Below are 12,617 nucleotides of genomic sequence, written 5' to 3' on the forward strand. Positions count from 1 at the left end.
TATATCAGCAGGGGTTCCCCACCCCTAAGATGAAAACTAAATACCCCCCAAAAAGCAAGAGCCCCCTAAAAATGAAAAAAATACCCCTCAACCCCTCCCCCCCAGGTGGACACCCCCTCATATCGGATGTTAAAGGAGGTTATTAGTTTGTCATGCTTTACAGCTGTATGTGTTTTTGCTTTTTAAAATATTACAAAGTATTTTACAAACTAAATATAGTCTATCTGAAACAGTCATTAAATATTGCATGATGCCACAGATAATGGTAATTCTTTATTTTTCATTAATTTTCAATATATTTAGCAATTGATGTAAAAGTTATTTGTGGCAGGCAGAAAAATTTCTGTGCACACCACTACTTAATCATAAAAAGGATATCAAATTGAATCTTGAATAGTTATTACATGTTCCCTTAACAAATTATAGTCAAGAATTTCAGGATTTGTTGATTAAAAGCAATGAACTCTGGATTAGCCAAATTTCATCCCTGACATTTGTTTCAAAACCGGTGAGCCCTGACTGAAAAAATTAATAATAGTTTAAGATTAAACTTGTTAAGACTAGCAGATATTTTGTGTACTTGGAAAACTGCTGGTAATGTGAAAAACAGTGCTCCATTACAACGTTGTTATATTCGAAATAACCAAATTATAGTAATAGACAAGCCTTTAAAACTTTAACAAAGCGCGTACGAAGAATGCAGATTTGCTTTCCATACAAAATTAAGGTTTGCTTATATTACATTTTTTCTTCAAATAGTAACAAAAATTTATGATTAAAAAAACTGTAGAAAAATACTTTAAACTGAATTTAAAGTTTTGTACTTACATGAAACCATGTTTCAAAGTATATGATACAAAATAGTACAATAAAAGAACAGTTACGGAAGCGAGTATTCCAAACTTTTCATAGGTTATATGAATTTTTATGATATGTTAATGAGAATTAGTTTTTATAAAACATTTAATTATGCATTAAATGTTACTTGATATTCTCTATGGTAAAAAATTGTATTGATGCCTAATGCACATTTCAAACTGAAAGAAGAGAATTTAGTTTTTTTTTTATCAAACTTACAAAGTAAAATCTTAACCATATAAAAAGCAAATTACCCATACTTAGAGCTATTTCAACTCAATCAAGTTTTTAAAAGTTTTAGTTGGCTATGTCAATTTTTTTTACTATATGCTCATAAGTTTCTTTTTGATTAAAAACGTGGTCGATTGGTATGTTTATGATCAACATATACTTTAATAAATTTCGGAACAATATATAAGATAATAGATTTTAACTGATTTACATTATATTTTAATTTTATATCATATCATGTATTTGAACACTAAACAAAAAGTATCATTCATTAAGTGAAACAATAAATAATGAATTGCTTTAACTAACACATTAAAGCAAACATTTTTTCCCGTTTTGATTTATTCGATCGTATCTCGAGCAAAAAATCGAATGTAAATTCTTTCATAAATTAACAACAGTAACAAAAACACAAAATGTATTTCCGACACAGGTCTTTGGACCTAATCTCGATTCAATGTTAAAAGTCTAAAAACAGAATGGTTGCAAAGATAATTCTGTCAGATGAAGAATATGGCGATTTATCACACAGATGTAATATACACTTTAACAGACTGTTAAACACAAATCCAGTTGACAGCCAATTAGAAGAAGCACTTCGAGATCCATTTTTTATAGTGATTACAAATTTTTCTCGAGTTGAATCTCTAACTCTATAGAAGGTGTGGAGTTTAAATTATCCTAACCTTGTATGGAATGTTAAATAATTATCATAAGCTATGTACAAAGTACATAAGTAATCCTTAGTTTAATGATTAAATTCATACAGCAGCTTATGCCTTATGATGCCGAGTTACCCGCATACTCAAATCTGGGAATAAACTCTCTCTTAAGAATTATTATCCAGGTTATAAATCCTGTGCATAATTAATAAATTTTCAAGGGTCTGTCCAGAATTTTTAATAGGACCCTATTGTGAATTTAAAAAAAAAAAATTAAAAATCAAATTTTGTTGAAATTACAAAATGTAAACCAAAAAATAAATATGGATTAGAGTTTTAATTTGCGCTCTTCTTTATCAATGAAAAGTTTTTGAAGATTGATAAGGTCAATTAAAATTTTGTAAAGGATCAATTTAAACTTGTTGGAATTTTATAAAGGGTCCTTTAAGGGACTCAAATTTCCTCAGGCCAGATCCTTGATACTAAAAAGAAACTAACTGGATTTTGCTAAAATGGATTTTTGTGGAATTAGTGAGAAATTTGTTCTGGATATCGTCATTTAAGCCCTTTTATTTAAAAAGAATCGGCACAGTATCGATAGGACACGAAATGTTTTGAATCTCGAAGGCTACCTTCTTTCTTGCAGGACAGCAACTGGCGTTCAGTTTTTCATTGTAAAATTCAATCCATTGTTAACTTGCCCATCAATGTGACAGATAAGGATGCACCTCGTGACTTAGAAAGGGTTGAGATCTTTTGCAGTTCAGAGCGTCGATTCCAGGCCCGAACCCAGGATATCGTCAGAATGGAGTCCGCTTCCATGGCTGTCCAGGCTCGTGGAATCGCTGTCATTACTGTGCGGACTGGAATAGCTGGCGGCTTCCTGCAGTCTCATTAACATGTTCAACTGTGGATGAAAAACATTATGTTAACTTTGAATGCAAGACGTGTTGGTGTGATTTTCACTCAAGAGGACAAAAGATCCTATATACGGCGAGATTGGAGAACACTGTGCTGCTCTAAACAGCTTATCCACCATGTTTAGTCTAAGTATTCTCAGCTTGAAATGCTGCGCTGTGTGAATTTCTAGCTTTCCCATGGAATATAGGACATGAAATCTTTTAAGAACAGACTGTTTTCTTTTTCTCTTCGTATTTTTATTAAATGTGTTATGTACAGAATATCAAACGCCATTAGCGAAGATATCTGACATATTCTAATACTGTCTAACACTAAGCAGAGTGAATATTACACATTACAAGGAAAGATACTTCTGCTATAAATAGCTTTTATTTAAAAGTCTAAAATAGTTGGTAAGTTAAAGAAATTACAATGTACGTTGCAAAACAGGATGGATGAACATTTAACTTCATACCTGTAAGGTGAATATTCTATATAATACACCCATTCGGACATGAGGAAAAGAAAGCACCATGTTACAAAATAGCCACACACCAAATACCACACAAACCCTCTGTGATCTTACTTCTTATATCCCACAGAAAAAACACAGTTGATGTCTACTCATGGCGCCATCTACCGGACAGTGAGACAAACAATGAGAAAATTGATACGTATATATTTATGATGACAATAGAGGGTTATTTAATTGGCAAGACCAATTATGTCTGAATATATTATACAACAAAATGGAGTGAGCGCAAAGTCTGGCAATCGTTTCGTATCGTCATGGCCTTAGAGAGGGAATTAAAATGGAGGGAGCAGGTCTAATCTTTGCCTTAGCAAAAGCTGACCAAAAAGGACCCCCCAAGTCACGTGACTCGACAACAAATTGTTGGCTCGTTTTGCGTGAAACAAGCGAAAGAAACCAGATTTCTTGCAACGCTTTGCTTAAAATCTGTCACGTGACTTGAAGTCTGGGTTTCATGAATGAAAGTCTTTGCTCCCTCCATTTTATGTCTTAATTCTCATAGCGCTTACAAAGAATTTTTTTTCCATAAAGATAGAAAACAAACATATTCGTGATCTGCTCATTTCATTTCATAATATCATAACTTGCTTCTAATTTTTTCGATACTATGTACAGTGATATTTGAGGCAGAAGATACATTGCGGTCTACGGGGAGTCGGCATCTTTGGACATAAGATGGTCACCATTCATAAGTTGTCCAATCTCTCTGTATTTAGGATCTCTAAAGAGGACTCATAGTCCAAGTAACCTTATTGCCTGACCTTGCGTCAGATCTGGTTCTGATCTTTTGTTGAGTTTTTTATGATATAATCCAAGTTTTTGACCTCAAGCGCCAAACGCAACCTAGTCGAAAGTACCATGAAATTTATAACCGAAATGTAATTTTTTCTGATTTTAACCCTAAATGACTAGTTTTTCAAAAATGTCTATTCTGAACGTTTTTAATGTAGATTAAATTTGTTACAATATGAATCTATAACTGTCTCTTTAGACCCAATTGTTTCCAAGATAAAGCCATACAAAAAATTGCGAGTTTTGAAGAAATTTTTTTTTTTTTTAAGGCTTTATCTCTAACTATTTTGTCTAAAGAGACAGTGTTAGAATCTTATTGTAACAAATCAAGTTCAAGTTAAAAACGTTCAGAAAAGGCATTTTTGAAAAACTAGTCGTTTAGAGGGTTAAAATTAGAAAAGAAACTACAGGGGTAAAGTCTAAAATTTCACGGTTTCTTCGATTTGTGAAAAGGTTGCATTTGGCGCTAAAAGTCAAACATTTATTGGAATAATATTTGATATAAACAACTTGGCAAAAAAATCAGAACTACGGGATTTGACGCTAAGTCTGATGTATATGGTTACTAGACTACCAGCCTGACCAAGAACGACACAATCAGCAAATTTATTTCAGACAGAAATCCAAGAGCTTACTGGGTAGGGTAAAGGGCAGTATCTGCAAACTTTTTTTTACATCTACAGTGGAACCTCTCTATAAGGGACACTCAGGGGACCGGACAATTTGTCCCTTAAATAGAGGTGTCCCTTCTTCGGAGGTAGATAGATTTATGCATGCAATGCAAAGTCAGTATAGTTTCATAATAAACGCAAATTAATAACATTTAAGATTAATTATTGAAAACGTTTCATCTATGTATACTTAATAAAATTTAGAACTATTCAAACAGGAAAAACAATTTTCATTAATTATAATATTGAACTAATGTATTACATTGATTTGTTGAATGTCATTTAATTTACAATGCAGCAACAGTGTAATCACATTTCAAGTTTTCCATACAAAACTTGCCATGGGTGCCTAATATCTTCGGAGTGAGCCTATAAGAAAAATTTATGAATGAGGAAGTAAAGCATGAATGTTAGGTCTCAGCAAGGATTTTAGGATACTTATTTGTCTTTTTTGCATGTTAATGTCAAGACAAACTTTTTTTTTTTTGTTAATTTTTGAGCAAAAAAGGATCTTAAATCCCAATATACTGGATGATTCTAATGAAATTATGCATAATTATTTTTCGAATTCTTCTCTGTGACTGTCCCTTAATGAGAGGCAAATACATGGAGGTCCCTATTGAAAGGGACTGGGACCTGAAAAATTGTCCCTTAAATAGAGGTGTCCCTTATTCAGAGGTGTCCCTTAAAGGAGATACTACTGTATTATACTTTAGCTTTATTATACAAGTTCAATTATTTGGTTTCCACCAAAAATAAAGCGTAAAACTCCAAAATGTCCATACTGTTAGTGGGGAATCCAAAACATGTTTCTTCAAGTATCTCAAAAACTCATTTCTTCAGACATTGGTCTTTCCATGTCAGTTTAGCTCCCTAACATTGGTGTGAGAGACGAAATAAGATTTTGCTCACCAGAGGGTCCGCCTCGTTGTTGGGATTGTTTCCGTGGTGATTCTTGGAGCCCGCAGATGGGCCGGGGTGACCTTCGTAGCCCACGTCTTCCGGCCTCAGCCTCAACAGTTGAGGCTCTCCACCGGGCCAAGGGTAGGACTCATACGGCCACTCTGCGGGATCTTCCCAGGGAGCACGTCGACCATACAGCTGGAAGAGAAAACAATATACATTATGGCTTAGAAGATTAGGAAAATTATACCAAAAGAAATGGAAAACTATAGAGCCATTCCATTTCAGATCAGGCAGGGTCTGTCACATGACCATCACATTTTTATTTTACATGCATGCCATGGGCGATAAGGTCACTTTCAAAAAATCATAAAACATTTTATGGGAAAAAATACCCGATGCGGTGTCTATCCACTAGTTAAGCATTATATGGGGTACAAATGAGCCAATTTTTAGATTTTTAAAAAATGGGTTTTTTGAGTAAAATCACTTCAAAAATCGCTAATTTTTGAAAATTTTCAAAATTTTAAATTTTATTTACGAGGCTGTATGCACTCAAGGATTCTAATAAAATATGTTATGAAACTATCATATAAGGGCTTTAGACTGCCATCTCCGTTTAGTAAAAAAAACTTTTTTTTCCTGGAGAAAAAAAATCATAAAATTGGTAAAAATGCAGTTTTTTGGCGGCAAAAATGAATTTTTTTCATTATCAAAAACCCTAACTAAACTTTCAAAAACGATGTCTAGAGGATATATGGGTCCTTATTTATTTTTAGAAAAAAGAATTATTCGAATAGGTTAAATACTTTTGAAATAGTGTCCATTTCAAATGGAGTGTTTTGCCGGTTTTTTCCAAAATGGCGGATTTTGTGCAGAATTTTAATAGGCTGTAACTGAAGAAAAAATTTTTTTCTTGCAAAATCCTTTTGGGATAGTTCATATGTACCTTAGTTGTAACTACTGTATTTTTTTCAAAAAAATCGGTGATGGTCATATGACACTTTTCATACCTGCCTGCCTGATTTGAAATGGAATGACTCTATACGAGAGATGAAAGTTTTCTGATTCCATTCTATTAGAAGAGCAATTTTGTACCTCAGAGGCAGACAGGGTTGGCTTTCTGCCGGCAGAAACTGGCAAAAACTTATTAGTCTCTTTAATAACTAAAGTAATTATTAAATGATATTTGTTTAAGTTAACTAAAATATAAAACTTCATTTCATCATTTAAAAAAATAAAATCCTATGCTAGTGCCCTTGATTTAGTTCAGAAAAGGAACTTTTCAATTGCAGATGCTCGAAAAATTTGCATTAATATAACAAAGGACGACAAATAATGCGGGTTCTAAGGAAATAGGAGTGACATACAGAATTAAACAGGCATCACTGATTGTAATTTGCTTGCTTATATGCTTCATCTAAACTGCTTGTGATTGAAATTATTGTGTGCTTCAAGAAAGTGCCAGAATTTTACTTGCCAATATTAACATAGATTTTGTCGCTATGTCACAGCTTTATAAAATAAATTGGCCCTACTTCTCAAAACTTATTTTTCCAGTCAAATTTTTAACATTACCCCAGTTACTACATGGTGGACCAGGTTAGAAAAATTTACAATAGATGAAAGTTTCACAAACATTGCTTGTTCCTTGATGCACTGCCTACTAGCTCTTCTGTAGCAAGAATATTCTAAAATTTCTTGTTTGTGCTTATTAAATTGAGAAACTGCTTAGAGTTTAGAAAACACCTTTTCTAAGAGGCAACTGCAGGGTTAAAACAATGTCACATTTTAGTTTTAACTGTGAAGATATTGTAATTAAAGTGTACTTTGGGGTTAAGAACTAATTATGTTTTTCCGTGCATTTTCTATTGTATGTCAGTTTTTTTTTTTTTTTTTTGTCATTTTGTGAGTTTTTGCCAGTTTCTGCCGCAAATGTGGCAGAAAGTGGTTTTTGCCCTGCCGGTTTTAACCGGTTTCTACCAGTGGTTTTAACTGCCTCGGCAGAAACTTGCCAACCCTGGAGGCAGACTAGCAAAAAATTTAGATTTTCCTTTTTTAGTGTACTAGTGGTATCCGCATAGCTTTGCCCGTAGTATAGGAAATTAAAAGGTCATTTGGTTTGTCTGTATATATTTACAAATAATGGATGATGAATTTCTCGCCAATTTGATATGTTCATTTGCTCGCCTATGGTGGCATGTGGTAGTTTGCTCGTTTACATTATGATAATTTGCTTGGTAAAATGTTCTTAAAATTGGAATAGAAAAAGAACAAAATTCCTTCTACCTGCCATAACTCAGTTACAGAAAGTGATTGTACAAGATAATGAAGTGATTCTATGCTCCACTTGGACTCCTCTATTATCCTCCTTCATTTGGCAAACTAGGTCAAATTCATCCTGTAGAAATTCTCCACCGATAATTTCTACCGTTCAATCCTGTATAACTTGCTCATTTAGGGCTAACTGCTGAGATTAATGCAAAACTGGATCACATATCTTACTTATATTTCATTCTTAAAATATAAATCAGGGGTGCCCACCTTTCATGGCGCAGTCTGCGTCATTGAAATTTTTAGGGGGGGGGGGAGGGTCTCTGCAATATTGAAGGGGTGCCCTTAAGGCGGTGGGTACCCGTATAAATTACAGCTTTAATTGAATGTTATCTTTCATAGGTAACATCGCTACAATAGCTTTGTTTATATATTTGAGTTGTTCGCTATATATTCTGTGCAAGATGGTGGAAGAAATAAAATAATAGGCACTAGAATGTCTTTGTAAATTAAACATTTTTTAGACCAAAAAACTCAAGGTGCATGTTTTCAGACTGCCTGTGTGCCAAACTACATGATGTTCAGTTTATTGAGTTTTGTTTGTAGACAAACGCACATACATAAATGTGAACAAACTTCCTTTTGTAACAAGCATAAGATTAAGACATTTAACAATATTTACCTGCAGTCCTTCTCGCACAGCTTCAAGTACATAAGGGATGACGCTGTAATTCCAAAGATCAGTGAACCAGACCTGAGAACTCGATAAGTCAACCGGACATGACAAGAACAATCTTGGACCTGAAATGAATAACATTTTTTTCAAATGAGAGAAAATTTTTGTGCATACTGTTTACACGGGTTAATAAACACATACAGATCATGCAATAATAAAAAATAACATTAACTCTCCCGCCAGCACAAATACACTGTTAAGAGTTGTAATCTGTGGTAAACCATAAGTAATCATTGTATTTTCGATCATGTTCATTTGCTTCTACATACACACATATATAATCCCCCCTTCAATAGATAAACATCTGTCAAATACAAACGGATTGGCAAAAAAAAAAGTGCAAATTCATTTTCAGTAATATTCAAAATGTTGCGATCAAGTGTCCATAGCACCTGACGGTGAATCCATAAAGCATTTTTGGAAGAATTTTTCTTACTTGTTATTTCAAATGTTTACCAAATTGTTCTAAGATTCTTTCTACACAATTGCTACATGCAGAGCTGCCAACTTTTGAAAATCTAAATTAGTATAGCTTGACCACAAAAAGGCGGACGACCTTGAAGCAAAAACATCATTTGTAATAGGTTGTTTGTTATTATTTTGGAATAGATAGGATTAGCAAGACCATGCTTTTTATTATTCAGTGCTTTCTGTCAGATTCCATCCATTACAAATGATGTTTCGCTTCAAGGTCATCCGCCTTCTTTTTGTGGTCAAGCTTTAGCCAAATTTGACACTGGGGAGGGGTAAACGCACATTTATTACAAATCCAACAGACGCAACAAATAGTAACAGGAAATAACCAATGTTTTGTTGCACAAATATGCAGATTACTAAAGACATATTTTGGGGTTTCAAAGAACCCCCTTTTTGAATTCAAAATAGTGAGTGGATGTAACAATATCTTGTAAAAAGCATTTAACGAATGTCTTTACATCCAAAAGCTCACTATTTGAATTGAAAAAGGGGTTCCTTGGAAGTCCCAGTAACCCCTGGAAGCTAAAAGTACCTAAAGTACCCACCCACTCACTTTTCAGAGTTAAAAAATAATGATTGATTGAAAAATGATTTTTTTTTTCAGAGAGGATTGATTCATTTCACAAAAATAAAAGCTAAAAATTCCAAGTAAATGAACTCTAAAGTCTACAGTGGCCATCCATCCCGATTTTTGATGCCATGTTCCACCATCTTAGAAGTTATTTAATCAGTAATATTAAAAGCCAGTAATATAGCTCCAATATTACAAAAAAAAAATGTAATCAGCTTCAGGGACCATGCCCCTAACCCCTACACTTCTTTTAACCACACACTTTTTTGGTGCATCAGCCACCTAGGTTTTAACATATGTAAATTTCAAAGTGTTCTGTCATTCTGATAACATTAAGCGAATAATTACATCAACCACGATCACATTAAGCAGCGCTTAATGTAATCGCGGTAATCTGTACTTAAAATACTTCAGACATAAAGGTACAGATGTGATATACCCCCCCCCCCCCCCATTTGGCGACATCCGATTTTTTGCACAAAATTGAAATATTTTTCTCGCCAATGAGGCGATAAATTTTTAAGCATGGCATCCCTGGTGAAACTAACCTGTGGTTGGCAACGCAAAGGCAAACTTGTTCGAACTTGTTTACTTGGGTTCTTTACTTGGTTTTACGCAGGAGAGATACGTGTTGTTTTGTGCAATATACCTTACAGGAATGCTTATTTTGTGTTAGTTTAGATTCAGTAGTTGTGTTTTGAAGTAAAAACATTAGAAAATGCCAGTTTCTTCAAACTTGAAGGTTAATTAAAAGTTAACTCCAACGTGGTGTGTATCTGTAACGTGCCATTGTCATATGATGTATTGTTTTAGACTGAGTGTGAATATTTATACCATATAAAAAGGTAAGTTCTTTATTTTAGAATTCAAAAAAAACCTCTCACTTCCAAAATTCTTTGTTTTTACAAATCCTCGAGGGGTTCTTGTAGTTTTTAACTTTATTTTTACTGTATGTAAATTAATTTTACAGAAATAGTACGGTTATTTTGTTCTAAAAGTTAATTCTTATCGATGCCACGAATTATTTAGACATTCTATTAACGTGCCTCCTTTAGGTACTGAATTTTATGTTAACAATTGAAAGTTCTTTCGGTTGTACTCTTAAAAATGCTGAATTTTATTAATAAATCTGCACAATAATGGTGCATATTTCACACTTAAAACTGTGTCATTATTGTACACTGAACGGAAGGAGCCACCCTTGGGTGTACATACACATGAATATGCATAATATATATAAATATACATAACTGTGACCATACTCCGACTGTAATGTATATTAACAGTCGGAGGGATAACTGGCGAGCCCTCGGTCTCATAGTACTTTCGTAATGAGACCGAGGCAGGGGTCTCATTACGAAAGTACTATGAGACCGAGGGCTCCTATCCCGGAGAAATGATGAAAAAAAAATTAATGCATTCATTTCGACTTGTAATTAATAAAATAATTTATTTCATTGTATTTTAATATGTTTACAAAAAACCCCGGCCCTGTACATTTTTGAAGCATATATTCGTGATATTTTTTGTTGTGCTTTTATGTTGTTTTTATATATATTGTGTTCTGAAGTGCTTTGATCATGTTTTCTTATCTGATTTTTTCCTGTTGGCGCTAAAAAAGCATCGCTGAGAACGATGTATGACATATGTCGTCATACATCGTTTTCTTGGCGACGCTTTCTTGGCGCCAACAGAAAAAAGTCGCCAAGGGTGGGGTATATCACATCAGTTCCGACATAAATACACAATAACAATATTTTCTTTCTTGCAATCTAACGAAAAGTTCAGAAACATAGCATATGCATAGAACAGATAACTGATGAAGACTTACCTATTGTTACGTCTGAGGAACTGTGCGTCTCCAGGTATTTGTTGAGATGCTGCCACACTTTGGGCATCCAGTCGATGACTTTGGCGATTTCCACATTGCGGACACCGGAGCTCACTTCTTCTTCCACCAGTTTTCGCTTCAGGTACCTGCCCAGGAAGCCCTTCACTGGCTCCATGTGGTTGGCGCACAGCACCCATCTGTAAGAAGAAGGAAAATAAATTACCATCAAGCTGGCAGTTTAATCTTATCAATGTACAAGTGAATAATGGTACGAGAAAGTTGTTGGAGAATAATCATTATCCCTCCCAGGAGTTTAAAAGTTTGTCTTCTCAATAATGCGGTTGTTTCCAAAATTTTAAAAGTATTTTTTTCTGAAAGAGCATGCTTAAAAACATAGGATCTGACCTTTTTTAAAATAACTTGACAAAGTTTAATAAAATTACTTTAATCTGCACATTTTCATTGTTTACGCTTCTGCCAAAGATAACAAATGATGAAATGCCATTCACAGTGCACAATATTTAATTCGCTTGTTTACTCACATGTGTTGGCAACGATAGGCTTGATAGCAAGCGTAGAGCGCAACATTTAATTCGCTTCTTGATTATCATAACGTGGAAATGCGGTGCACAGATGCACCAAAGTTCATTATTTGTGACGTCATAAAGATCACGCCTTATTTTTTAAAATAGGACATTTTATTCTCTTTTTTTAAATAGGACATTTCATTCTCCCAACGCTTAATGAAAATTAAGCGTTGGGAGAATGAAAGTTTTTTCTCGCTCCATGTTATCTTTTTGGCTTATTCTATTAATTTCAGTAACTAAAAGTAGTACTTTTGACGGAAGGAAACAACCCCATTGCTGAAGATTGCTTCAACAATAGTTTTGAAAGGAATATCACACAGGACAAGATTCATTTGTTCAAAATCAAAGATGTTGATGGACAGAATACTCACAGAAGTTTAAACAAGAGCCTATTCAAATAAAAAGCAAGCTCATCTTAAAAATTACAACCTTGATATGGTTGTAGGCCTTTAGAGTAATTTGATGGAGGCAGTTGCTAGATGAACTTGGCGGGGCCCCTGAATCTGTATCTGTCAAAACTTTTGTCTTTGTGTATTGTTATTTTTTATACTTTTAGTTTTAAACACAGGTTTAATTTCAAAGTAACAAGTTT

At 34.0% G+C, this 12,617-nt stretch overlaps 1 protein-coding gene across 2 annotated transcripts in view; it reads right to left on the reverse strand.

The window, feature by feature from the left end:
- Window positions 1-1,994: 1,994 nt before the first annotated feature.
- LOC129230050 (neuron navigator 2-like) overlaps window positions 1,995-12,617 on the reverse strand; it is a 223,189-nt gene continuing 212,566 nt past the window's right edge. For both annotated transcript variants that reach the window (XM_054864435.1, XM_054864434.1), the window contains 4 exons: window positions 11,439-11,635; window positions 8,506-8,624; window positions 5,559-5,747; window positions 1,995-2,658 (listed from right to left, as the gene is read on the reverse strand). In XM_054864435.1, coding sequence (XP_054720410.1) covers window positions 2,515-2,658; window positions 5,559-5,747; window positions 8,506-8,624; window positions 11,439-11,635 — 649 coding nt within the window. In that variant the 3' untranslated portion in view covers window positions 1,995-2,514. The remainder of the gene's footprint in view (window positions 2,659-5,558; window positions 5,748-8,505; window positions 8,625-11,438; window positions 11,636-12,617) is intronic.

The sequence above is a fragment of the Uloborus diversus genome, chromosome 9 (assembly GCF_026930045.1).
Source record: "Uloborus diversus isolate 005 chromosome 9, Udiv.v.3.1, whole genome shotgun sequence".
Taxonomy (NCBI): domain Eukaryota; kingdom Metazoa; phylum Arthropoda; class Arachnida; order Araneae; family Uloboridae; genus Uloborus; species Uloborus diversus.